This window comes from Electrona antarctica (assembly GCF_951216825.1).
Source record: "Electrona antarctica genome assembly, chromosome: 7".
Classification (NCBI taxonomy): Eukaryota; Metazoa; Chordata; class Actinopteri; order Myctophiformes; family Myctophidae; genus Electrona; species Electrona antarctica.
Window position 1 is genome coordinate 4,195,529 of NC_136812.1, and position 27,722 is coordinate 4,223,250.

Genomic DNA, 27,722 nt, shown 5'->3' on the forward strand with positions numbered 1-27,722 from the left:
TGGACACACCCACCCATGAGTCACACAGTGAGGAGGAGACACACGTCTACACTGGAAGCATTATATGAAGATATACGTAAGGTTGAACATGTTAAATGACATTTTGAAATTTATGAAAAACAACGACTGCACCCGAGGAGGTTTGGAGTAGGACACCGCACCGCATCTTGAAGTGTAAAATCAGTCATTGCGACGGCATCAAGGCCCGCCAAAATACATTTTAGTCGACTGAATCTTATGATATTTAGTCGACTAAAACTAGACTAACACTAAAACATTCCAGGTGACTAAAATATGACAAAAACTAAATGAAGGTTCATTCCAAAGGCTATGACTAAACTAACATAGAAACTTTCTGCCAAAAACAGCTATATATCAGGCTGTGTCACGGCCTGGTATATGGGAAGTTGGGAACTGTACTGCCCGAGAAGAGATAGTGCGCTCGGCGGAGCGCATAATGGGAGGCGAGCTCCCCGAGCTCCAGGGACGTAGCGGTGCGTAGCCGATGCCCAGCGCATCATGAAGGACGTAGCGGTGCGTAGCCAATGCCCAGCGCATCATGAAGGACGAGCACCTCCAGGGACGTAGCGGTGCGTAGCCAATGCCCAGCGCATCATGAAGGACGTAGCGGTGCGTAGCCGATGCCCAGCGCATCATGAAGGACGTAGCGGTGCGTAGCCAATGCCCAGCGCATCATGAAGGACGTAGCGGTGCGTAGCCAATGCCCAGCGCATCATGAAGGACGTAGCGGTGCGTAGCCAATGCCCAGCGCATCATGAAGGACGTAGCGGTGCGTAGACAATGCCCAGCGCATCATGAAGGACGTAGCGGTGCGTAGCCAATGCCCAGCGCATCATGAAGGACGTAGCGGTGCGTAGACAATGCCCAGCGCATCATGAAGGACGTAGCGGTGCGTAGCCAATGCCCAGCGCATCATGAAGGACGTAGCGGTGCGTAGCCAATGCCCAGCGCATCATGAAGGACGAGCATCACCCAAGTCACAAACCGCGGAAGGGCAAGGCGGCCTACAGCACTAGTACTGCAGTATCAACAGCAGCACCGCCAGGCTAAGGAACGGTTTCCAGTCCGTCAGGTTGCTGAGGCATGGGATGAGTCTGTCAACGGGTCGCTGAGCAAGGCATGAGCCTCGCCCAGCGACCTGATGAAAGGCCATGATGTCCTGTTTTGCTATTATATTATGGTATCCTCTTGTAGGCAGTATTTTTTATCATTTGCAATGTTTTTACTGGTTTGCAGCTTACTATTCATTTGTGACCAGATTTCCCTTTTTTTTTTTTTTTTAATGAGTTTATAGCACAGGCAGACTCTTCACATCCTAGAGCATGTCTGAAATAAGTGTTAGAGCTGACATCGACATGTAAATATGTCAAATTTTGTCTGCACATCTATACTTTCCTATTGGGTTCTAAAGATTATTTAGGACTCGCATCAGAGTCAAGGTAGAGCGTGGACTGAAACAATGTTACTTTTATTACAAGGAGTGGTCCGGACCACATCCAGGGAGGAAGCACGAATGCAAGCCTCCCGAGCTGTTTACATCTCTCTCTCTCTTATACACAATGACAGAGCAAAGAATACATTGGAGGTGTGGTCAGTGGACATGGAGGTGTGGTCAGTGGACATGGAGCTGTGGTCAGTGGACATGGAGGTGTGGTCAGTGGACATGGAGGTGTGGTCAGTGGACATGGAGGTGTGGTCAGTGGACATGGAGGTGTGGTCAGTGGACATGGAGCTGTGGTCAGTGGACATGGAGGTGTGGTCAGTGGACATGGAGGTGTGGTCAGTGGACATGGAGGTGTGGTCAGTGGACATGGAGGTGTGGTCAGTGGACATGGAGGTGTGGTCAGTGGACATGGAGGTGTGGTCAGTGGACATGGAGCTGTGGTCAGTGGACATGAAGGTGTGGTCAGTGGGCATGGAGGTGTGGTCAGTGGACATGGAGGTGTGGTCAGTGGACATGGAGGTGTGGTCAGTGGACATGGAGCTGTGGTCAGTGGACATGGAGGTGTGGTCAGTGGACATGGAGGTGTGGTCAGTGGACATGGAGCTGTGGTCAGTGGACATGGAGCTGTGGTCAGTGGACATGGAGCTGTGGTCAGTGGACATGGTCCAAACAAGGGTCTATGTGAGAATAGGTCATCTGACAGACGACCAACAGGTGAGCTGTGATGACTCATGTGAATGCAGTCAAGACTGTCAGGATCTGCCTTCCGTGTGTTGTGTTTGGTGTTCCTGAATGTTATTTTGAAGTGATGCTTTTGTGTTTCCTGTCCTCCTTTGTAGTAGTTTCCTGCCTTGTCTCACCTTCCCTGATTGTTGGTTCTTTGTTTCACCTGTGTCTTGTTTTCCCCTCAGCCAATCCTTGTGTTGATGTGATTTGAGTTCACCTGTGTCCTGTTAATCTTGTGCCTATTTAAGCCCTGTGTTTGGTTGTGTCCTCTGTTGGATTATTGTATTGTCACCTGAGTTCCATGTCTGTTTTATGTTTGCTAGTGTTGCGCTACTGCAGGTCTTTGTTTGAATAAATACTAAGATCCCGACTTCCTTGCATTTGGGTCCTGCTTGAAAACAACTCCTGACAGAATAATCCAACCACGTCGGACCCAGCAGGAAGAGTTTTAGTTTTTTATTCTTCAAGATGCCAGCAGTTTGGAGCAAGCCACTATGCCCAGGTCTGTCAGTGCTCACACCTGTGACACATGCCTGTACTCTGCCTTCTCTGACTCCTGCCCATGCCTTGCCCACCCAGGGGCTCCATGCTCCTCACCCTGAGCGTTATGGAGGTAATCCTGAAACATGTGACTCTTTCCTTGCCCAGTGTTGGGCAGTTTTTGAGGACCAGGCACCTGCCTTCTCCACTGAACATTCCCACCTGGCTTATGTGAGATACATGCTCACAGGAGAGGCCCTATCCTGGGCTATTGATGCATGGGAGGAGGAACAAAGGTTTTGCTCCAGCTACTCCTCTTTCACAACAGAGCTGAGAAGAGTTTTTGGTTCTCCAGTGTCCAGTGTACCCGAGCCCGTGCTGCCCAGCGCCTCCGAGCCCGTGCTGCCCAGCGCCTCCGAGCCCGTGCTGCCCAGCGCCTCCGAGCCCGTGCTGCCCAGCGCCTCCGAGCCCGTGCTGCCCAGCGCCTCCGAGCCCGTGACCATGCTGCCCAGCGCCTCCGAGCCCGTGACCATGCTGCCCAGCGTCCCCGTGCTGCCCAGCGTCCCCGTGCTGCCCAGCGTCCCCGTGCTGCCCAGCGTCCCCGTGCTGCCCAGCGTCCCCGAGCTGCCCAGCGTCCCCTTGCTGCCCAGCGTCCCCGTGCTGCCCAGCGTCCCCGAGCTGCCCAGCGTCCCCGAGCTGCCCAGCGTCCCCGAGCTGCCCAGCGTCACTGTGTCCAGTGCCGCTGACACTCTGCAGCCTTGCACTTCGTTGGCCCTCCCTACACCTGCCTGTTCCGTGAAGTTCCCAGATCCTGTCTGTAATGACTCCGTACCCGTCTACCCTGAGCCGACTCCAGCCCAAGACCCATTTGAGGGGTCTCGTTTGGTCGTGTTCAGGGGAATCCGTGGGACCTCCAGAAGGGGGCGTGAGCGCCATGGCTCCCGACACCGCCAACGCTCCCTGTTGCCCAGCGTCCTGGATGCTTTGCTGCCCAGCGCCTTGGAGTCCTTGCTACCCAGTGCCCAGTGTGTGTCACTGCCCAGTGTTCAAGAGGCTCCACTGCTGCCCAGCGCTACAGTGACTCTGCCCCCAGTTTTGCCTGAGATTGTGTTGGCTGGTCTTGCCAACATCCTGTCTGTCCCCGCCTGTAAGTCTGTGTCCTCGTCTGTCCCCGCCTGTAAGTCTGTGTCCTCGTCTGCCCCCGCCTGTGTTCCTCATGTTTACCCGATCGTCGCCATCACCAACGTCGTGCCTGTATCCCCATCAACTTTCCTCGCCGATGCTCTGCCAGCGGACTATGCCGACGCCCGGCCAGACATCCTGTTGGCTGTCTCTGTTGACATTCTACCAGGAACCCTGTCCCTTTACCCTGCTGACACCCCCGTTGAACATTCTGAACTGCCTCTGGTTGTTGCTGTTGAACCAAACCCAGTTTCCCCACAGCCACCAGACCCTTGTTCGGCCCTCTCAGTGTCCCCCGAACCACGAGACCCTTGCTCTGTCCTCCCAGTGTCCCCACTGACACCGGAACCCTGTTCTGTGCTTCCAGTGTCCCCTCAGCCACCAGACTCCTGTTCTGTCCTCCCAGTGTTTCCCAAGCCATGTGAGGCCTGTTGTGTTCTCCCAGTACCCCTTCAACCACCTGACCAATTTTCTTCTCTCCCTATGCCCCTGTCTCAGTGTCCGCTACCCCAGTCCCTGTCTCCATGTCCTCCTGAGCCATTATGTCCCAGCCCTTTTCAGCCTTTTTGCCCTAGACCCAGCACAGTCTATAGTCCCATTTCTAGCCCTGTCCCTGGCCACCTTTCTTCCCCAGTTTTGCAGCCTTTCTCCCCTGTGTCCCAGTATGCCAGCCCCTTTGTTCCCCAAGCTACCTCCTCTTCCCAGCCTCCTCTGTTCCGTTCTGGAATGTCCTGCCCTTTGATGGAGGGTTCGCTTGGTCTGCCTACTGCTCTCCCTTTCTGTTTGTCTGCCTGTCTCCCTCTCTGTGTGTCTGCTAGTTTGTCTGCTAGTCTTTTAGTCCGTCTGTCTACCCCCCAGTCCTCCTGTCTACCCTCTGACTTTCGTTCCCGCCTGATGTTGTGTGAGATCACCTGTTTGTCCGCTTGCCTGCCTGTGTGTCAGTTAATCTGTTTGTCTGTTGGTTTGTCTGAGTTGATGCCTGTCTGCTTGTCTATGTGCCTATCTGCATGTCTGTCTGTGTGTTTGCCCACTTGATTCCTACTCGGTCTTGTCTCTTTTCTGCCCGTTTCTCGTCACCTTTTCCTTGCCAGTGTCCTCTGTCCTTCTCTCTGTTCTGTATTGGTCAGTCATCCCCAGCCCCTCTCCACCCTGCCTTAGTCCCCAGCCCCTGGCTCTTTGCTCTAGTCCGGTTCTGTTTCCGCCCTACCCCTCTGTCTTGCCCTGTCCCTCCAGTTCAGTCCTGTCCCTCAGTGCAGTGCCCTGGTCCCTCTGCCGGACCACCTCCCGTTTGTTGTTTTTTTTGGGGCGTCTGGGGATCCGCCCCTTTGAAGGGGGGTATTGTCAGGATCTGCCTTCCGTGTGTTGTGTTTGGTGTTCCTGAATGTTATTTTGAAGTGATGCTTTTGTGTTTCCTGTCCTCCTTTGTAGTAGTTTCCTGCCTTGTCTCACCTTCCCTGATTGTTGGTTCTTTGTTTCACCTGTGTCTTGTTTTCCCCTCAGCCAATCCTTGTGTTGATGTGATTTGAGTTCACCTGTGTCCTGTTAATCTTGTGCCTATTTAAGCCCTGTGTTTGGTTGTGTCCTCTGTTGGATTATTGTATTGTCACCTGAGTTCCATGTCTGTTTTATGTTTGCTAGTGTTGCGCTACTGCAGGTCTTTGTTTGAATAAATACTAAGATCCCGACTTCCTTGCATTTGGGTCCTGCTTGAAAACAACTCCTGACAAAGACAGTTAGTATTCTCATCTTCTAAATCCATTACACCCTAGTGTCACTACTTTCACTATAATTAGAGTCCTCAGCTTGATATGCCCGTTACGCTGATTGCAGCCATATCCTCTCAGATGCGGTGGGCGTGTCTTGCTTGATTTCCCTCATTATTTGCAATAGAGCTTGTTCCTTGTTGACCTCAAGGACTGTCTAAGAAGGACGAGACGCGAAGACAACATGGCGTCGTACGGGCGACGCCATGTTGCTCCATGGAAGGAAAGAAACATGCGCAATGGGCTATATGCAGCCAACACTTCCGCGTTCAGCTTCCTTGGTCTCAACTGCGCATGTTTCTTTCCTTCCATGGAGCACCATAAGCAACATGGCGTCGCCCGTACGGTCTTCGCGTCTCGTCCTCTTTAGACAGTCCTTGGTTGACCTGCCCATATGCTGTCGTATACAATACGCCCACTTGATGTTTTGTACTCATACCTCACTTGTTAAAACCCTAAACTCAAACAGGTATCATTTGACTACTCTGATTACCTTCATTGCAAAGACAGCTTGTCGACCTGTATATAAAACACACCTTTTATACTGATTCCTGATGAAGACCTGGAGGGGTCGAAACGTTGATTCCTGAGTCCTGACCATTTCCTAATAAACTACTGGGAGCTTAAAGAACGGCGTGCTGACTTCCTACCTTCTTTCTGAAGCCGTTAGGCTGACCTTAGACCTTCTATTTTTTTGCTCTTCCTGAACCTACTAAAACTAAATGGAAACTAAATGGAAACTAAGCTATGATGACTAAAACTAATTCAATATACTAAACAATTTCGTCAAACAAATAAAAACTAGACTAAAATGTTAGGAATGGACTAGTGGACAAGAGATCCAGTATAAGTTTACAATTAGTTGCATGCTGAAAATAGCAGATCTACAAGCTCACAACGCATCGCAGCGCGACGCGTTGTGAGCTCGACTATTTTTAGCAAGTGTAAAAACAGTCATTACGACGGCATTACAGCCTGCCAAAAATACATTTTAGTCGACTAAATCAACTGAAGATTTAGTCGAGTAAAATCTTAAATCTAAAACTAGACTAAACACTAAAACATTCCAGGTGACTAAAATGTGACTAAAACTAAATGAAAACTATTCAACAGACTATGACTAAAACTAAAATCAAACTTTGCTGCCAAAAACAACACTGTGACTGACCTCTCCTCGCCTGCTGTCCTCGTCCCGGGAGGAGGAGGAGTGTCGGGGGAGCGTGCGATGCTGCAGCTGTGGGGACAACATCTGGAGGCTGCTGGTCCTACCGGGCAGCCCCCCCGCCCCGCCCTGGCCGCCGCCGCCCACCGCCGCCACCTCCAGGCCCTCCCCCCCGCCGTGCGTCCTCTGGTGGTCCCGACGCACGTACATGGAGTGGCGGTGCGGCCGCTGCTGAGACGAGAACGGGCTGGTGTAGCCCAGGCCGTACGCCAGTGCCTCGTGTGGCGCTGAGAGGGAGTGCGGGTTGTCCACCTGGAAAGAGATTAATTTCAGGCGTTTAGCACAAGTGGTCCTCAACGTTGGTTTTGACTCAGGTCACCCCTGTAAATCTAACCCTGTAAATCTGTTTCATTGAATTACATTGTTCACTTTTAGGATCTCACACTGCGTGAAAAGAGGAGGTAACGGGCAATTATGGGCACTGGATTTTCCCGTAAACCTCAAGTTTAGCAGCATATACAGTAATATATGGTAATATACAGGTGTGATGGCACATTACAGGAGTTTACCGGAGTTTGTTGGTAAGTTTAACGGGAGTTTCCTGTAATATACACAACTGTATTCCATGCTTTTTGCGCAGTGATGTCATATTACGGTATGTAAAAGTGTAAATCTGTCCCCCTGAGATACAGAAGGTCACCATCGAAAACTTGAGAGAAAGACTATTTGAGATTATTTCCATTAAAGGACATTGATTGAAAATAACTTTCAACGTTTAACCACTTGAGGGGAACGTTCACCAAACTGATGATCTACAAGCTCACAACACGTCACAGTGTGCCGCGGTGTGAGCTTGTAGATCTGCTATCTTTGGTGAGAGATTTGGTGTAGACTTAAAGAAAAAGTGACGGCATCAAGACCCACCAAAATACATTTTAGTCGACCTAATCAACTGTAGATTTACTCGACTAAAATGTTATGATATTTAGTCGACTAAAACTAGTCTAACACTAAAACATTCCAGGTGACTGTCTAAAATATTCCAAAGACTATGACTAAAACTAAAATAAGTTTTATTCCAAAGACTATGACTAAAAACTAAAATAAAAAATGTGCTGCCAAAAACAACAGTGATATACCTGCTCCGAGGCGTCCTGCTGGGCCTCCTCCGAGGCTTTGTGGCGCGAGGAGGCGCGGCGGTACGACGAGTCCAGCGTGTTGCTCTCCCTCTCGGAGCGCATGGCTCCGCCCCCGCCCCCTCCCCACCCGGGTGCCGTGCGCTCGCTGCGGTGCACCGAGGGGCTGCCCGGCGCCGTCAGGTCCAGGCAGCTGGACGGGAAGTAGCGGGACGACGAGGGCTCGTCGGGCAGCAGGTGCACCTCGTTGAGGTTGCCCACGGACTTGGCGTCGCTCAGCGTCCCGTGGCTCTTGGAGAGGTTCAGGTAGGCGTACTGCAGAGGAGGGAGGCAAAGGGTTTAGTACCGTATTGTCCCTAATATAAGACCACTCTGATTATAACGTAGTCCAGTGGCCCTTGGACAGGTTCAGGTAGGCGTACTGCAGAGGAGGGAGGCAAAGGGTTTAGTACCGTATTGTCCCCAATATAAGACCACTCTGATTATAACGTAGTCCAGTGGCTCTTGGACAGGTTCAGGTAGGCGTACTGCAGAGGAGGGAGGCAAAGGGTTTAGTACCGTATTGTCCCTAATATAAGACCACTCTGATTATAACGTAGTCCAGTGGCCCTTGGACAGGTTCAGGTAGGCGTACTGCAGAGGAGGGAGGCAAAGGGTTTAGTACCGTATTGTCCCCAATATAAGACCACTCTGATTATAACGTAGTCCAGTGCCTCTTGGACAGGTTCAGGTAGGCGTACTGCAGGAGGGAGGCAAAGGGTTTAGTACCGTATTGTCCCTAATATAAGACCACTCTGATTATAACGTAGTCCAGTGGCTCTTGGACAGGTTCAGGTAGGCGTACTGCAGAGGAGGGAGGCAAAGGGTTTAGTACCGTATTGTTCCCAATATAAGACCACTCTGATTATAAGACGACCCTCATTTTTCAAGACTCATTTGTGGAAAAAGAACATTGAATGTGAAATAGTCTAGTCCACGATTTATTATGACCTCGTTTTTCTAGGATATTTCCATTGGAAAAAAACGTAGTCTGAAGGCTCATTCATAGTCTGGATTTCCGGTGGTGAGGTGACCACCACTCCGGTGGTGAGCTGACTACCGGAGCTGAAATAACGTTGAGCGGTGGTGAGTAAAAACAGAGAGAAGGGCTGGAGCGGTGGCCTTGGTTTGCTCTTCACCGCGGCTCAGTGACGTCATGTTGTAGTTCGGTGGTCACCTAACCACCGAAAATCCAGACTATAAATGAGCCTTTATATTCAGTAAAACTGGAAAAAGAACACTCTTAACATTTTTGGTTAACTGAAATATAAAGCGCTAACTAACTAAATCTTTATATTGTGCTCACAAAACGTAATGAATAAATAAAGTTTGTATAATAGTTCTAAGTCTAAATGAACGACAGTCCTCTCCACAACTACATCAAATGGTCAATAACTTTTGCCGTCTTCACTTTTCCACCCTCACTCTCATCTTCAATATGTACTTTGCTCAGCCAATCAAATCGTCACTATGTGGTGAACAGCCAATCACAAGCCAATGTTTGTGTTCAAAGCTGGGCATGCCCCTCTAAAAACTACTAACCTTAGAAGAGGCGTGTCCCGAGCCATGTCCCGCCTCCATGTAGCTGTGGCGGTTCCTCTTGTCCCCACTAGAGGTCAGTGTGCTGGTCTTCTCCACGAAGGAGTGGCGGTTCTGCTGCAGCCGCGAGTTGGACTTCAGGTACTTGGCCCCGGGCCCGTCTGACACCTTTAACATGAATTATTAGTGTAGTGGTTAGATGACGTTGTTGTCAATCATGAGGCTATGGCTAACCCGTTTGCTAACCAAACAAACACAGCCAACAAGCACTACTAGCATGTGAACAAAAGCGGTAAAATATGTCGGATGATGATGTTTATAAAACCTGTAAAGAAACTATTCATCATACGCCGATTTAATAGCCAGATTGATACGGTCGTGAGTCACCGCAGCGGGGGCAGCCGTGTTTGTTGTCCGACGCGGTTGAGTGACGGGGCTGATGGCCAATCAGCTGCTGTGATCGGATTTTCGAACGACACTGACGCTGTCGTAGGCAGAGAGACTCCAGACCTGAAACGCCAGAACATCATTATTTTCTTAATGGGCGTGCAGGTAGTGACTCAGGGCTGGAGCCAGGCCACACCTCCTGAGCACCTGGTTGCTTCCTCGCCTCTGCCAATGGAGCCAGGCCACACCTCCTGAGCACCTGGTTGCTTCCTCGCCTCTGCCAATGGAGCCAGGCCACACCTCCTGAGCACCTGGTTGCTTCCTCGCCTCTGCCAATGGAGCCAGGCCACACCTCCTGAGCACCTGGTTGCTTCCTCGCCTCTGCCAATGGAGCCAGGCCACACCTCCTGAGCACCTGGTTGCTTCCTTGCCTCTGCCAAAGGAGCCAGGCCACACCTCCTGAGCACCTGGTTGCTTCCTTGCCTCTGCCAAATCCGTTGGACTTCAGGTACTTGGCGTCGGGCCAGACCGACACCGCAACAGGTTAGATGCCACGCCAGAGATAACGAGATTACCCTGTCTTTGTCCAGGACGCCACGCCCGAGATTACGAGATTTGATTCATTGTCTCAGAGTATTATTAATATGCATGCTTGTGTGTGTGTGAGTGTGTCTGGACTGCATCCACACATGTGCGTGTGTGTGTGTGTGTGTGTGTGTGTGTGTGTGTGTGTGTGTGTGTGTGTGTGTGTGTGTGTGCGTGCGTGTCAGTGAACATTGCAACACCCTTTAGTGCAGGAAATAACCCTCTAAAAGAGGCTTAGTTTTTGAGGTACCCCTCCCCGAGGTATAACAAAACGGGACAACGTTTTTTCATATCTTTAGGATGTCCCCTTCATGAAATGGATTGTCCCGAGATTTACTTTTACTGCAAAAGTCATGAAATTAATCCATGAAGTGACTCATCACATAGGCAAAAAAACGCATATCCTAAAAGAGGGAGTTCCAAGTAAATCCTCTGTCATTTTCTACCTGCTGATTGTTTTTACATCATACTTGCACAGATGGGCTACAGGTAGTGTGCCTACATCCCAGCACAATCAGAATGCCAATATCTGGTTCTATTGTGAATCAGCAGCCTTTTATATAAGGTATTAAATAGGCGGAAATAGCAAAAAGTTAACTTTTCTGAGCAACATTCACTTGTCCTACTCTTTATCAGGGGTATAACTAAATGGGACATAGTTTTTTCATATCTTTAGGATGTCCCCTTCATGAAATGGATTGTCCCAAGTTTTACTTTTACTGCAAAAGTCATGAAATTAATCCATGAAGTGACTCACCACATAATGAAAAAACGCCTCAATCATGACAGAGGGAGATCCAAGTCATTTTCTACCTGCTGCATGGTTGGTTTTATGTCATGCTTGCACAGATGGTCTAGTCAGGTACATCCTAAAGCAACCTAAATGCCAATATTTGGTTCTATAGTGAATCAGCAGGCTTTAATATAAGGCCTTATTAGAGGCAGAAATAGCCAAAAGCATAGAAACTGCAGTATCAACCATCAATCTATTTACTTTGAATGCAAAAGTCATGCAATTCTTCAATTAACTTTTTGCACCAAAAAAAGTGCATACAGTGACCGCAGTGTCTACAGGTGTCTGTAGACAGTAGTGTCTACCCTACATGAGCAGGGTTTTATTAGCCTGGCTAATAAGCCAGAACGAATCAGTTGTTGTCAAAAACAATTGCCTCTGGCAATTTGAGTCTGGCTTATTAGCCAGGCTAGGGTTTTATAGGCACTCTGGGTTAGAATCATAGGTGTTACACTTAAGAGTACAGGTCTCCGCCAGACCAATTACAGGTTATTGTGGGCTGGAAGTCAATCTTAGCCAGTCAGGATGGAATATGAAAAATCTGAAAGAACTGTTTCTTTATTGAACAGATGACGAACACACGCGGACGGACAGACAGGGTGAAAAACATAGAGATGCCATGCCTTTCGGCCTGGTGGAGACAATATGTTTTTACCCAGCCACTTAATTCATATTCATATAGAATCTATTATTCTCAGATGGACCTAATATCTCTACACCTGAAAGCATCAAGAATGACACATTATTAATGTTGTATTCTATAGGTCCATATAGCCTAAATGCAGTATGGTTTAATGCTGTAGAATTCACAGCTTTGTGTCTTTTTTTCTTTTTAATAATTTTTATCCCACAATTTTGTAACCCATTTTTCACCCCTGTGTCAAATATCTAATGTGATCCTGGGCTCTACACACCCTCCGCCAACCTAGTCCCCATATATGGGGGACATGGGGAGAGCAACAGACTTGAACTCATGCTTCCTTCATGCCTGAGTGTCCAAGTTGCTCCTTTACACCTGACAGTGGGAGTTTCCCTGGTTGGACGTAGCGCGTGGAAGTAACATGTTATTCCAAACAGTTCCTTTCCCCTCCATCAGGCACCCCGGCTGGCCAGGGGGAGGCAGTTTAGAGACCAGGATTACTGCTTGTTTTTTGTGAGGGTACCTACCCTAGGGGACACGGGGAGAACATGCAAACTCCACACAGAAAGCCCCTTTCGCCAACCCCGCCTCGGGTATGGGCACTGATGACGCGGAGGAGGAAACACGCCGCCAGCACCCACAGCGCCCCGAGCGGGAATCGAACCCAGGACCTTCTAGCTGTGAGGCGACAGCACTACCAACTGTGCCACCGTGCCCCCGTGTGTGCCATTATTAATGAATAATCAAAAATCAGCAGTTTATGGAAACCAATTTGGCCCCAGTCAGTCAGTTCCCCCCACAATGCTCAAGATGACATTGAGAATAAGCTGCTGATTTATATGTAGTACCATATAAGACGTTAGGCCTCACTCACACCTATACATCTAGCATACAACAATGTTGCCTTATATAACAATATTTTGTCATTCCAGCTGTTTTGAGGCATAGGCTCAAGACAGAAACATCCTTAGATTCCACATGAATGTGAGTAAACTAAAAACATGGCATCAAAATATATTTCCTGTTATTAAGTTTGTATAGGCATTTTACAGTATTAGATCAGGATTAGAACATTTAGAAGTAACTCTTGAAAAGAAAACTGTTAGATAGATAGATAGATAGATAGATAGATAGATAGATAGATAGATAGATAGATCCACTTATAACCAGTAAGACGCCTGAGGGTGAGAAGCGACCACGTCATAAAGGGCGAGGTGACGTGCACACATCCACCTGGGTGACTGCTGAGCGAGCGCTGGCGCTTTGGCATGGGGGGTAAGATCAACATATGGAATGAATTCTGTACTGGCCATATATGGAGCATGTCTTGAGTGTACAGGGTTTGATGAGGTCAGATCAACATATGGAATGTCAGAACAGGTCAGCTCCATATAGATCTAAGGGTGGCAGCGGGGGCAGTGTCTTGAGTGTAAAGGGTAAGGGTTTGATGATGGCCCATGAGCTGGGCCTTCATTTTCAGGCCTGTTGAGAACTCTAGTTTTCGCCGACTGCCGGGCGCTGTTTGAGGTCAGATGTAGAGTTGCTGGCCAATATTGATACATCAGGGATCTCCATATACTGTATGGGCTTAATTGCGACATCAGGTTGTATTTACTATGACATCAGGGATCTCCGATGCCACGTGATGTTATGAGACCTGGGCACCATATATTGGGGCTTTCCCATGTATGGGGATTTAGAGTGTTACACTGACTGACGGACAAAAATGTACGATTTCATAGTAAACGCGACCTGCGGTCACAATAAGGCCTTATATAAACGGTTGCTTATTCACAATAGAACCAAATATTGGCATCCTGGGGGCAGAGAGCACTGAGGGTGAAGGTGCCCAACCCCCAGAAAAGGGCACCATTTTGGGGTGGACTTTTTGTGGGGGTCCCTTGTGCCATTTCACATCAGAAATATCCAACTAGGATGTTCCACAATAACTTGGCCTGTGTCATTGGACAGTAAAATAATACATTCGAATTTCCATGTAAACATAAAAATATATAATATTTGTTTGTGTGTGTGTGTGTGTGTGTGTGTGTGTGTGTGTGTGTGTGTGTGTGTGTGTGTGTGTGTGTGTGTGTCTGTGTGTCTGTGTGTCTGTGTGTGTGTGTGTGTGTGTGTGTGTGTGTGTGGGGGGGGGTAGGCGTTTCTTTCAGTGGGGATCACTTCATGGATGGATTTAATGACTTTTGCAGTAAAAGTAAAACTTCTGACCATCCATTTCATGAAGAGGACATCTTAAAGATATGAAAAAACAATGTCACATTTTGTTGATAAATAGTAGGACCAACATTACAAGTGAATGTCAGAAAAGTAAACTTTTTGCTATTTCCGCCTATTTAAGGCCTTATATAAAAGGCTGCTGATTCACATTAGAACCAAATATTGGCATTCTGATTGTTCTGGGATGTAGGCACACTACCTGTAGACAATTTGTGCAAGTATGATGTAAAAACAAACAGCAGGTAAATGACAGAGGATTTACTTGGAACTCTCTCTTTCAGATAGGCGTTTTTTATTGCCTATGTGGTGAGTCACTTCATGGATCAATTTTAAGACTTTTGCAGTAAAAGTAAATCTCGGGACAATCCATTTCATGAACGGGACATCCTAAAGATATGAAAAAACTATGTCCCGTTTTGTTATACCTCGGGGAGGGGTATAGTCAACTTTTGGGGCTTTTGTTCCTGCACTACTTATGGAACTCAGCAGATAGAGAGAACGAAACAGAAACGTACTGTCGGCACTAACAAAGAGACATACGATAAGATTCATTCAAACCTAAAGATCAAACTCACACCTTCCAGTGCGAGCAGACAGACTGCCTTTTCATCCACAGCTACAGGAGGGAACACTGACCCAACCGCGCTGCCGTTCACCTCCCTTTATACAGACTGACTAAAAAGCTGAATAACTCGAAATCTACGGAGCTCTCCATGGTTTGGATAAAACGCGCAATTTTAGCTCGCTAGCAATATAGTATTTATTTGCATCTAAGACAAAATGGCATCCAAGTCGTCTCTCTCAGAAGAGGATTGTTCCTGTCCCGTGTGTCACGATATCTATAAAGATCCTGTTATCCTGTCGTGTAGCCACAGCTTCTGCAAAGCCTGTCTGCAGGAATGGTGGGGGAAGAAGGAAACAAAGGCATGTCCCGTTTGTAAGATGGATCACAAGGAGGAGGTCGAGAAATCACTGAAGCCTTTACAGAAGAAACTGAATGTCTTTAATAAAGTTAAAACAAAGTGTGACCAAACAGCAGAACACATTAAGGTCCAGGCCCGGCACACAGAGAGGCAGATGAAGAAACGGTTTAAGAAGATGCATCAGTTTCTACAAGAGGAAGAGGAGGCCGGCCTCACTGCACTGAGGGAGGAAGAGCAGCAGAAGAGTCTGATGATGAAGATGAAGATTAAGGGTCTGAACAGAGACATATCAACCATTTCAAACAACATCAGAGCCACAGAGGAGCAGCTGAAAGCAGAACACGTCTCATTCCTGCAGAACTACAAGACCACCATGGAGAGAGTCCAGCTCACACCGCCGGACCCACAGCCGGTCTCGGGGGCACTGATAGACGTGTCCAAACACCTGGGCAACCTGACCTACAGAGTCTGGAACAAGATGAAGGACATTGTCTCCTACACTCCCGTCATCCTGGACCCCAACACTGCCCATCGGTCATACACCCTGTGTGACGATCTGATCAGCGTGAGACGTGCAGAGGAACGGCAGCTTCCCGACAACACAGAGAGGTTTGACTACAATGCACTGGTCCTGGGTTCTGAGGGCTTGAACTCAGGGACTCACAGCTGGGATGTTGAGGTTGGGGACAATGAAAACTGGACACTGGGTGTGTTAGCAGACTCCTACCAGAGGAAGGGAGACGGAGGGGGTCAAGAGTGGAGCATATTTTTATGGAAAGGAACTCTATTCTATAATGGTGTTCACTCGGCACTCTCCTCCAGACCAGGGTCAGCCACTCGTCTCCCATTGAAGCAGAGACCTCAGAGGATCAGAGTCCAGCTGGACTGGAGTGAAGGAAAGCTGTCGTTCTCTGATCCTGACACCAACACACACATACACACCTTCACACACACCTTCACTGACACACTCCTTCCATTCATTGGCACATTCATTGGTACTCTCCCTCTGAAGATATTACCATGGAAGGTCAATGTAACTCCGGAACCACGTAGTTAGACATGATGATGATGATGATGATGATGATGATGATGATGATGATGATGATGATGATGATGATGATGATGATGATGATGATGATGATGATGATGATGATAAAGACTAAACTATTGCAACATTAAAGGGATAGTTCAGATTTTTTTAACTTAAGTTGTATGAAATACTTGCCATTAATATAGTGGTTGCAACTGTATTAATTGATTGCCCGAGTCCCATGGTGGGAGTTCTGCTCTGGTTTTGGTGAAATATCAAGTAGTTCCGGTAATTTTGTGGGGGGCACTGGGGGCCACGCAGTAAAAGTAAATTAATCCACAAAACTAACGTCATTTGTATTGTTGACATATTTCTAAAATATTAGTGCAACTTCCGTTCTTTTTTTACCCCTCTATCACACAGAACTATGTTTTTTGTGTCCATATCACTATGCCCAAAAAATAGTTCCATGTGATAGAGTGGTCAAAGTTGAACGAAAGTCACGCTAATATTTTAGAAATAGGTCAACAATACAAATTACGTTCGTTTTGTGGATTAATTTACTTTTACTGCGTGGCCCCAGTGCCCCCCACAAAATGACCGGAACTACTTAATATTGACCAAAACCAGAGCAGAACTCCCACCATGGGACTCGGGCAATCAATTAATACAGTTGCAACCACTATATTAATGGCAAGTATTTCATACAACTTAAGTTAAAAAAATCTGAACTATCCCTTTAAAGGGCAATATCAGTAGATTTTAAATATGATTGTTGTGTTGTCAAGGGCAATGAACATGTAGATGACGATGATTATGATTATGATGATGATGATGATGATTATGGTGTTATGGATACATTCTACTGTCTAATAATAATCAATAATTAGCAAAGTCATATAGATAATATTTAGTGTCTATTGGCTGCTATGATTTTACAATATAGTATTAGGAATATCTATCAGTAATATGCCAACAATAATAACAGGGTCATTAAATGGAATAATTTGAAAGGAAAGGGCAATTAATATTGGAGGATTCATGAAAAAATAAATAAACAACCACTTCACCACTTTTACCTCATATAATTGGTCCTCACTAATGTTCATGATAAAATACCACTTTTTTTCCCTCTACTCAGTCCAGTGACATCATCGATGGGGAATCCAAGCTAATAGAAATTGCAGGCTTTCTATTCAGTGTTGTTTTTTGATTTAGTCGAACAAAATGTATTTTGGCGGGCCTTGATGCTGTCGTAATGACTGTTTTTTTCACTTGCTGAAAATAGCCGATCTACAAGCTCACAACGCGTCGCGCTGCGACGCGTTGTGAGCTTGTAGATCGGCTATTTTCAGCATGCAACCAAGTGTAAAATGACTTATACTGGATCTCTTGTCCACTAGTCCCTTCCTAACATTTTAGTCTAGTTTTTATTTGTTATATTTAGTCTTAGTTTTAGTCATCATGGCTTAGTTTTCATGTAGTTTCCATTTAGTTTTCGTCAGTGAAAAAAGGTAGTCGACGAACATTTTTAGTCTTAGTTTTAGTCGACGAAAACAACACTGCTTCTATTCCTGAAAAGATGCAATGTGAAAATGGAAACCATTTTTTCTCAGGATAATATAAATATTAGGGGTGTAACGATACATTTTAACCCATTTTGACCTGAGATCAGATTCTAAAAATGTCTTCTACATCCTGACAGTTTTCTGAAAAATCTATGTTTCTATGTCAGTCAATAGCTTTTCAATAGCTTTACACCAAAAGGAGAACCCCTTTTGGTGTAAAAACACCAAAAGGGGTTCCCGCCCAAAATGGGTTAACAGCGATATGATACATATAACGATGCATGGTTGACGATACGATATTGGTTTATTATGACGATACAATATGATACGATTCAATGATTTGAAATCGATACAGTAACTATTTATCAAAGAAATTAAGTCTTTGTGAAACATGTGGATAGTGCAGGTTTTTGTTGCATTTGTTACATTTCGATATACTTCGACTATATCGTTACACCGCTAATAAATACATATATTTATATATAAATCTTGTTTATAAAAAAAAATCTCCCCTCACTATTTTTCTCCCCTCTACTCTTTTCCTTCCTCTCTTATTGTTCAAATGAACTCATGTTCAAATGAACTCATGTACAAATGAACTCATGTACAAATGAACTCATGTACAAATGAACTCATGTACAAATGAACCCATGTTCAAATGAACTCATGTACAAATGAACTCATGTTCAAATGAACTCATGTACAAATGAACTCATGTACAAATGAACTCATGTTCAAATGAACTCATGTACAAATGAACTCATGTTCAAATGAACTCATGTTCAAATGAACTCATGTACAAATGAACTCATGTACAAATGAACTCATGTACAAATGAACTCATGTACAAATGAACTCATGTACAAATGAACTCATGTACAAATTAACTCATGTTCAAATTAACTCATGTACAAATTAACTCTTGGTGAGATATCTGTAACTTTAGGCATGCTACTGCTGACCGACATGGCTAACGCAAATATTGTTTGCCAAATTTCTAAGCAATGTATTTTATTTCAGTTCTATTTTTTACTACCATTTATTAATTCTTTTTGCTTTATTTTTCGTTCTTGCAGTATTGTTTCTGCAACGGGTAAGTGTGGGTGGGTATAGCCCAGGGGTGCAACGGGTAAGTGTGGGTGGGTATAGTGCAGGGGTGCAACGGGTAAGTGTGGGTGGGTATAGCCCAGGGGAGCAACGGGTAAGTGTGGGTGGGTATAGCCCAGGGGAGCAACGGGTAAGTGTGGGTGGGTATAGCCCAGGGGTGCAACGGGTAAGTGTGGGTGGGTATAGCCCAGGGGTGCAACGGGTAAGTGTGGGTGGGTATAGCCCAGGGGTGCAACGGGTAAGTGTGGGTGGGTATAGCCCAGGGGTGCAACGGGTAAGTGTGGGTGGGTATAGCCCAGGGGTGCAACGGGTAAGTGTGGGTGGGTTTACCCCAGGGGTGCAACGGGTAAGTGTGGGTGGGTATAGCCCAGGGGTGCAACGGGTAAGTGTGGGTGGGTATAGCCCAGGGGAGCAACGGGTAAGTGTGGGTGGGTATAGTGCAGGGGTGCAACGGGTAAGTGTGGGTGGGTATAGTGCAGGGGAGCAACGGGTAAGTGTGGGTGGGTATAGCCCAGGGGAGCAACAGGTAAGTGTGGGTGGGTATAGCCCAGGGGAGCAACAGGTAAGTGTGGGTGGGTATAGTGCAGGGGTGCAACGGGTAAGTGTGGGTGGGTATAGTGCAGGGGAGCAACGGGTAAGTGTGGGTGGGTATAGTGCAGGGGTGCAACGGGTAAGTGTGGGTGGGTATAGTGCAGGGGTGCAACGGGTAAGTGTGGGTGGGTATAGTGCAGGGGAGCAACGGGTAAGTGTGGGTGGGTATAGTGCAGGGGTGCAACGGGTAAGTGTGGGTGGGTATAGTGCAGGGGAGCAACGGGTAAGTGTGGGTGGGTTTAGTGCAGGGGTGCAACGGGTAAGTGTGGGTGGGTTTAGTGCAGGGGTGCAACGGGTAAGTGTGGGTGGGTATAGTGCAGGGGAGCAACGGGTAAGTGTGGGTGGGTATAGTGCAGGGGTGCAACGGGTAAGTGTGGGTGGGTATAGCCCAGGGGAGCAACGGGTAAGTGTGGGTGGGTTTAGTGCAGGGGTGCAACGGGTAAGTGTGGGTGGGTTTAGTGCAGGGGTGCAACGGGTAAGTGTGGGTGGGTTTAGTGCAGGGGTGCAACGGGTAAGTGTGGGTGGGTATAGTGCAGGGGTGCAACGGGTAAGTGTGGGTGGGTTTAGTGCAGGGGTGCAACGGGTAAGTGTGGGTGGGTATAGTGCAGGGGAGCAACGGGTAAGTGTGGGTGGGTATAGTGCAGGGGTGCAACGGGTAAGTGTGGGTGGGTATAGTGCAGGGGAGCAACGGGTAAGTGTGGGTGGGTATAGTGCAGGGGTGCAACGGGTAAGTGTGGGTGGGTATAGTGCAGGGGAGCAACGGGTAAGTGTGGGTGGGTTTAGTGCAGGGGTGCAACGGGTAAGTGTGGGTGGGTTTAGTGCAGGGGTGCAACGGGTAAGTGTGGGTGGGTATAGTGCAGGGGAGCAACGGGTAAGTGTGGGTGGGTATAGTGCAGGGGTGCAACGGGTAAGTGTGGGTGGGTATAGCCCAGGGGAGCAACGGGTAAGTGTGGGTGGGTTTAGTGCAGGGGTGCAACGGGTAAGTGTGGGTGGGTTTAGTGCAGGGGTGCAACGGGTAAGTGTGGGTGGGTTTAGTGCAGGGGTGCAACGGGTAAGTGTGGGTGGGTATAGTGCAGGGGTGCAACGGGTAAGTGTGGGTGGGTTTAGTGCAGGGGTGCAACGGGTAAGTGTGGGTGGGTATAGTGCAGGGGAGCAACGGGTAAGTGTGGGTGGGTTTAGCCCAGGGGAGCAACGGGTAAGTGTGGGTGGGTATAGTGCAGGGGTGCAACGGGTAAGTGTGGGTGGGTATAGTGCAGGGGTGCAACGGGTAAGTGTGGGTGGGTATAGTGCAGGGGTGCAACGGGTAAGTGTGGGTGGGTATAGTGCAGGGGTGCAACGGGTAAGTGTGGGTGGGTATAGCCCAGGGGAGCAACGGGTAAGTGTGGGTGGGTTTAGTGCAGGGGTGCAACGGGTAAGTGTGGGTGGGTTTAGTGCAGGGGTGCAACGGGTAAGTGTGGGTGGGTATAGCCCAGGGGAGCAACGGGTAAGTGTGGGTGGGTATAGTGCAGGGGTGCAACGGGTAAGTGTGGGTGGGTTTAGTGCAGGGGAGCAACGGGTAAGTGTGGGTGGGTATAGCCCAGGGGTGCAACGGGTAAGTGTGGGTGGGTATAGCCCAGGGGAGCAACGGGTAAGTGTGGGTGGGTATAGCCCAGGGGAGCAACGGGTAAGTGTGGGTGGGTATAGTGCAGGGGAGCAACGGGTAAGTGTGGGTGGGTATAGTGCAGGGGAGCAACGGGTAAGTGTGGGTGGGTATAGCCCAGGGGAGCAACGGGTAAGTGTGGGTGGGTATAGCCCAGGGGAGCAACGGGTAAGTGTGGGTGGGTATAGTGCAGGGGAGCAACGGGTAAGTGTGGGTGGGTATAGTGCAGGGGAGCAACGGGTAAGTGTGGGTGGGTATAGCCCAGGGGTGCAACGGGTAAGTGTGGGTGGGTATAGCCCAGGGGTGCAACGGGTAAGTGTGGGTGGGTATAGCCCAGGGGAGCAACGGGTAAGTGTGGGTGGGTATAGTGCAGGGGAGCAACGGGTAAGTGTGGGTGGGTTTAGCCCAGGGGAGCAACGGGTAAGTGTGGGTGGGTATAGTGCAGGGGAGCAACGGGTAAGTGTGGGTGGGTATAGCCCAGGGGTGCAACGGGTAAGTGTGGGTGGGTATAGCCCAGGGGTGCAACGGGTAAGTGTGGGTGGGTATAGCCCAGGGGAGCAACGGGTAAGTGTGGGTGGGTATAGCCCAGGGGTGCAACGGGTAAGTGTGGGTGGGTATAGCCCAGGGGTGCAACGGGTAAGTGTGGGTGGGTATAGCCCAGGGGAGCAACGGGTAAGTGTGGGTGGGTATAGCCCAGGGGTGCAACGGGTAAGTGTGGGGGTGGGTATAGTGCAGGGGTGCAACGGGTAAGTGTGGGTGGGTATAGCCCAGGGGAGCAACGGGTAAGTGTGGGTGGGTATAGCCCAGGGGAGCAACGGGTAAGTGTGGGTGGGTATAGCCCAGGGGTGCAACGGGTAAGTGTGGGTGGGTATAGCCCAGGGGAGCAACGGGTAAGTGTGGGTGGGTATAGCCCAGGGGTGCAACGGGTAAGTGTGGGGGTGGGTATAGTGCAGGGGTGCAACGGGTAAGTGTGGGTGGGTATAGCCCAGGGGTGCAACGGGTAAGTGTGGGTGGGTATAGCCCAGGGGAGCAACGGGTAAGTGTGGGTGGGTATAGCCCAGGGGAGCAACGGGTAAGTGTGGGTGGGTATAGCCCAGGGGAGCAACGGGTAAGTGTGGGTGGGTATAGCCCAGGGGTGCAACGGGTAAGTGTGGGTGGGTATAGCCCAGGGGTGCAACGGGTAAGTGTGGGTGGGTATAGCCCAGGGGAGCAACGGGTAAGTGTGGGTGGGTATAGCCCAGGGGTGCAACGGGTAAGTGTGGGTGGGTATAGCCCAGGGGTGCAACGGGTAAGTGTGGGTGGGTATAGCCCAGGGGAGCAACGGGTAAGTGTGGGTGGGTATAGCCCAGGGGTGCAACGGGTAAGTGTGGGGGTGGGTATAGTGCAGGGGTGCAACGGGTAAGTGTGGGTGGGTATAGTGCAGGGGTGCAACGGGTAAGTGTGGGTGGGTATAGTGCAGGGGTGCAACGGGTAAGTGTGGGTGGGTATAGCCCAGGGTTGCAACGGGTAAGTGTGGGGGTGGGTATAGCCCAGGGGTGCAACGGGTAAGTGTGGGTGGGTATAGCCCAGGGGTGCAACGGGTAAGTGTGGGTGGGTATAGTGCAGGGGTGCAACGGGTAAGTGTGGGTGGGTATAGCCCAGGGGAGCAACGGCTAAGTGTGGGTGGGTATAGCCCAGGGGTGCAACGGGTAAGTGTGGGTGGGTATAGCCCAGGGGTGCAACGGGTAAGTGTGGGTGGGTATAGCCCAGGGGTGCAACGGGTAAGTGTGGGTGGGTATAGCCCAGGGGTGCAACGGGTAAGTGTGGGTGGGTATAGCCCAGGGGTGCAACGGGTAAGTGTGGGTGGGTATAGTGCAGGGGTGCAACGGGTAAGTGTGGGTGGGTTTAGTGCAGGGGTGCAACGGGTAAGTGTGGGTGGGTATAGTGCAGGGGTGCAACGGGTAAGTGTGGGTGGGTATAGCCCAGGGGTGCAACGGGTAAGTGTGGGTGGGTATAGCCCAGGGGTGCAACGGGTAAGTGTGGGTGGGTATAGTGCAGGGGTGCAACGGGTAAGTGTGGGTGGGTATAGCCCAGGGGTGCAACGGGTAAGTGTGGGTGGGTTTAGTGCAGGGGTGCAACGGGTAAGTGTGGGTGGGTATAGTGCAGGGGTGCAACGGGTAAGTGTGGGTGGGTTTAGCCCAGGGGTGCAACGGGTAAGTGTGGGTGGGTATAGCCCAGGGGAGCAACGGGTAAGTGTGGGTGGGTTTAGTGCAGGGGTGAAACGGGTAAGTGTGGGTGGGTATAGCCCAGGGGAGCAACGGGTAAGTGTGGGTGGGTATAGCCCAGGGGTGCAACGGGTAAGTGTGGGTGGGTATAGCCCAGGGGTGCAACGGGTAAGTGTGGGTGGGTATAGCCCAGGGGTGCAACGGGTAAGTGTGGGTGGGTATAGCCCAGGGGTGCAACGGGTAAGTGTGGGTGGGTATAGTGCAGGGGTGCAACGGGTAAGTGTGGGTGGGTATAGTGCAGGGGTGCAACGGGTAAGTGTGGGTGGGTATAGTGCAGGGGTGCAACGGGTAAGTGTGGGTGGGTATAGCCCAGGGGAGCAACGGGTAAGTGTGGGTGGGTATAGCCCAGGGGTGCAACGGGTAAGTGTGGGTGGGTATAGCCCAGGGGTGCAACGGGTAAGTGTGGGTGGGTATAGCCCAGGGGTGCAACGGGTAAGTGTGGGTGGGTATAGCCCAGGGGAGCAACGGGTAAGTGTGGGTGGGTATAGCCCAGGGGAGCAACGGGTAAGTGTGGGTGGGTATAGCCCAGGGGAGCAACGGGTAAGTGTGGGTGGGTATAGCCCAGGGGTGCAACGGGTAAGTGTGGGTGGGTATAGCCCAGGGGTGCAACGGGTAAGTGTGGGTGGGTATAGCCCAGGGGAGCAACGGGTAAGTGTGGGTGGGTATAGCCCAGGGGAGCAACGGGTAAGTGTGGGTGGGTATAGCCCAGGGGAGCAACGGGTAAGTGTGGGTGGGTTTAGTGCAGGGGTGCAACGGGTAAGTGTGGGTGGGTATAGTGCAGGGGAGCAACGGGTAAGTGTGGGTGGGTATAGTGCAGGGGAGCAACGGGTAAGTGTGGGTGGGTATAGTGCAGGGGAGCAACGGGTAAGTGTGGGTGGGTATAGCCCAGGGGTGCAACGGGTAAGTGTGGGTGGGTTTAGTGCAGGGGTGCAACGGGTAAGTGTGGGTGGGTATAGTGCAGGGGAGCAACGGGTAAGTGTGGGTGGGTATAGTGCAGGGGAGCAACGGGTAAGTGTGGGTGGGTATAGCCCAGGGGTGCAACGGGTAAGTGTGGGTGGGTATAGCCCAGGGGTGCAACGGGTAAGTGTGGGTGGGTATAGCCCAGGGGTGCAACGGGTAAGTGTGGGTGGGTATAGCCCAGGGGTGCAACGGGTAAGTGTGGGTGGGTATAGCCCAGGGGTGCAACGGGTAAGTGTGGGTGGGTTTAGTGCAGGGGAGCAACGGGTAAGTGTGGGTGGGTATAGTGCAGGGGAGCAACGGGTAAGTGTGGGTGGGTTTAGTGCAGGGGAGCAACGGGTAAGTGTGGGTGGGTATAGTGCAGGGGAGCAACGGGTAAGTGTGGGTGGGTTTAGTGCAGGGGAGCAACGGGTAAGTGTGGGTGGGTTTAGTGCAGGGGTGCAACGGGTAAGTGTGGGTGGGTATAGTGCAGGGGTGCAACGGGTAAGTGTGGGTGGGTATAGTGCAGGGGAGCAACGGGTAAGTGTGGGTGGGTATAGCCCAGGGGTGCAACGGGTAAGTGTGGGTGGGTATAGCCCAGGGGTGCAACGGGTAAGTGTGGGTGGGTATAGTGCAGGGGTGCAACGGGTAAGTGTGGGGGTGGGTATAGCCCAGGGGTGCAACGGGTAAGTGTGTGGGTGGGTATAGCCCAGGGGTGCAACGGGTAAGTGTGGGTGGGTATAGCCCAGGGGTGCAACGGGTAAGTGTGGGTGGGTATAGCCCAGGGGAGCAACGGGTAAGTGTGGGTGGGTATAGCCCAGGGGTGCAACGGGTAAGTGTGGGTGGGTTTAGTGCAGGGGTGCAACGGGTAAGTGTGGGTGGGTTTAGTGCAGGGGAGCAACGGGTAAGTGTGGGTGGGTTTAGTGCAGGGGAGCAACGGGTAAGTGTGGGTGGGTATAGTGCAGGGGTGCAACGGGTAAGTGTGGGTGGGTTTAGTGCAGGGGAGCAACGGGTAAGTGTGGGTGGGTATAGTGCAGGGGTGCAACGGGTAAGTGTGGGTGGGTATAGTGCAGGGGAGCAACGGGTAAGTGTGGGTGGGTATAGTGCAGGGGTGCAACGGGTAAGTGTGGGTGGGTATAGTGCAGGGGTGCAACGGGTAAGTGTGGGTGGGTATAGCCCAGGGGTGCAACGGGTAAGTGTGGGTGGGTATAGTGCAGGGGAGCAACGGGTAAGTGTGGGTGGGTATAGCCCAGGGGTGCAACGGGTAAGTGTGGGTGGGTATAGCCCAGGGGAGCAACGGGTAAGTGTGGGTGGGTATAGCCCAGGGGTGCAACGGGTAAGTGTGGGTGGGTATAGTGCAGGGGAGCAACGGGTAAGTGTGGGTGGGTATAGTGCAGGGGTGCAACGGGTAAGTGTGGGTGGGTATAGTGCAGGGGAGCAACGGGTAAGTGTGGGTGGGTTTAGTGCAGGGGAGCAACGGGTAAGTGTGGGTGGGTATAGCCCAGGGGTGCAACGGGTAAGTGTGGGTGGGTATAGTGCAGGGGAGCAACGGGTAAGTGTGGGTGGGTATAGCCCAGGGGTGCAACGGGTAAGTGTGGGTGGGTATAGTGCAGGGGAGCAACGGGTAAGTGTGGGTGGGTATAGCCCAGGGGTGCAACGGGTAAGTGTGGGTGGGTATAGCCCAGGGGTGCAACGGGTAAGTGTGGGTGGGTATAGTGCAGGGGTGCAACGGGTAAGTGTGGGTGGGTATAGTGCAGGGGAGCAACGGGTAAGTGTGGGTGGGTATAGTGCAGGGGTGCAACGTGTAAGTGTGGGTGGGTATAGCCCAGGGGAGCAACGGGTAAGTGTGGGTGGGTATAGTGCAGGGGTGCAACGGGTAAGTGTGGGTGGGTATAGTGCAGGGGTGCAACGTGTAAGTGTGGGTGGGTATAGCCCAGGGGTGGCCACACCTTTTTGACTTGAGAGCTACTTTTAAAATGTCCAGCTCAACAAGATCTACCCACAGAAAAAAACTATTATACCATTGCTGAAAATAGTTTAAATATGCAACCGAGGGGTCTTTGGAATAGCCGCAATGGCGTTGCATATAAGACTAATGCACTTGGAACGGGAAATAGAGGGAGAAATTGATTTTTTTACATTTGTAATGTGTAATGCTGCCGACGTTTGTGCACAGTAACACTCTTTATGATGAATTCCCGTTCTGTTCTTTGACTATATAGAAGTGTCTATTAATGTCTCTAAATGTTTTGATGAATTGAAAACTTGTGTAATGCTTAATTGAGTCGTCCACTCACAGTTAACAGTCTTTGTATTGAGTTTGTGCTTGAAATGTACTGTAATTCTGCAAACTGTTAATAAATATTTCAAAAATCAATCAATCTTGAAAACTAAATATTGCATTGTGGGTTTGAGCCGACTGAAGCTGATTTATTTTAAAATGTTTAAATTACATATTTATGATCTTTATGATCTACCTTTTGGGCACCCTGATATATTGGGTGGACGGGTGGGAAGTGTGCGGTATTTAATTATGCATTACATATGTACACAAATGTATGTTTATGAATAATGACCTCACATGGGAGGGGAAAAAATAAAAATAAAATCCATTAAACAGATTTAAAAAAGGAAACATCTGCCCATCCACACTATCATTAGTGTTGTGTAATATATATGTTTCTTTGTCTCACCTTCTCTATTAATATGTTGGATTGAACCACTTAATCCATTTAGGCCTGACGTCGAAATTTTAAAATAAGTCTTCTGAAAAAATATATATTCAAAGATTTGTGTCGCATTTTCATGATTTTTCAAAAATAGCAGACCTACAGGCTCGTAGCGCGCAACTCGGTGGCACGCTATGAGCTTGTAGATCTGCTATTTTTCAATAGCTAAAGTATAACATAATGCTTAGTTATAACACCAAAAGGGGTTCCCTTCCAGAATGGGTTAAACCATCCATACTTAATACACTTGACCTTTGGCTTTGTATTTGGTCTGCTCATTTTTCCCTCTACACCAAATATCTTCGCCAAAAATAGCCGATCTTCAAGCTCACGTGTCACATTGCAACGCATTGTCAGCCTGTAGATCTGATGTTTTCATTGAATGTTCGCCTCTTTCTTTACTATTAAGTCTATGATGTGGTAAAAACAAGTATAAAACTAGTTGAAATGTTCCCAGTCCTCAGCAACACCCTGGCGCCTTTTCCACCAAAACAACTTTGGTCCTAGAACTGGTTCCGTTCTAGATTCTTCTGGAACGTTGGTGCTTTCACGGAACTGGCGGCTAATTCTTGGTTCCAGTTCCGAACCAACTTTTAGCGTTCTGAACACATTAATGTTCAGTGGAAACACTCTGAACTGGTTCAATATTAAGTGGGAAAAAAGAACCGAACCGAACCAAACTTAGCAACTGTTTATTTAAAGGACCACTTCACCACTTTTCAACCTACCGATATCTTCATATAATAGGTCCTCACTAAAAATCATGATAAAATGGCACGATTCTTTTCTACTCAGTCTGTGTC

General features: G+C 49.4%; 2 protein-coding genes across 2 annotated transcripts in view; one reads left to right on the forward strand and one right to left on the reverse strand.

Moving 5' to 3' along the window:
• LOC306926975 (cyclin-dependent kinase-like 5) overlaps positions 1 to 27,722 on the reverse strand; it is a 215,329-nt gene that overhangs the window by 32,588 nt on the left and 155,019 nt on the right. The window contains exons 12-14 of the mRNA XM_079506534.1: positions 9,496 to 9,660; positions 7,918 to 8,229; positions 6,785 to 7,090 (exon numbers count right to left, since the gene is read on the reverse strand). Of these exons, the coding sequence (XP_079362660.1) occupies positions 6,785 to 7,090; positions 7,918 to 8,229; positions 9,496 to 9,660 (783 nt within the window). The remainder of the gene's footprint in view (positions 1 to 6,784; positions 7,091 to 7,917; positions 8,230 to 9,495; positions 9,661 to 27,722) is intronic.
• LOC306927241 (E3 ubiquitin-protein ligase TRIM35-like) lies at positions 15,075 to 16,112 on the forward strand (the record flags this gene model as incomplete). The annotated part of the gene is made up of 1 exon (XM_079506951.1): positions 15,075 to 16,112. The coding sequence occupies one exon, from the start codon at positions 15,075 to 15,077 to the stop codon at positions 16,110 to 16,112; it is 1,038 nt and encodes a 345-aa protein (XP_079363077.1).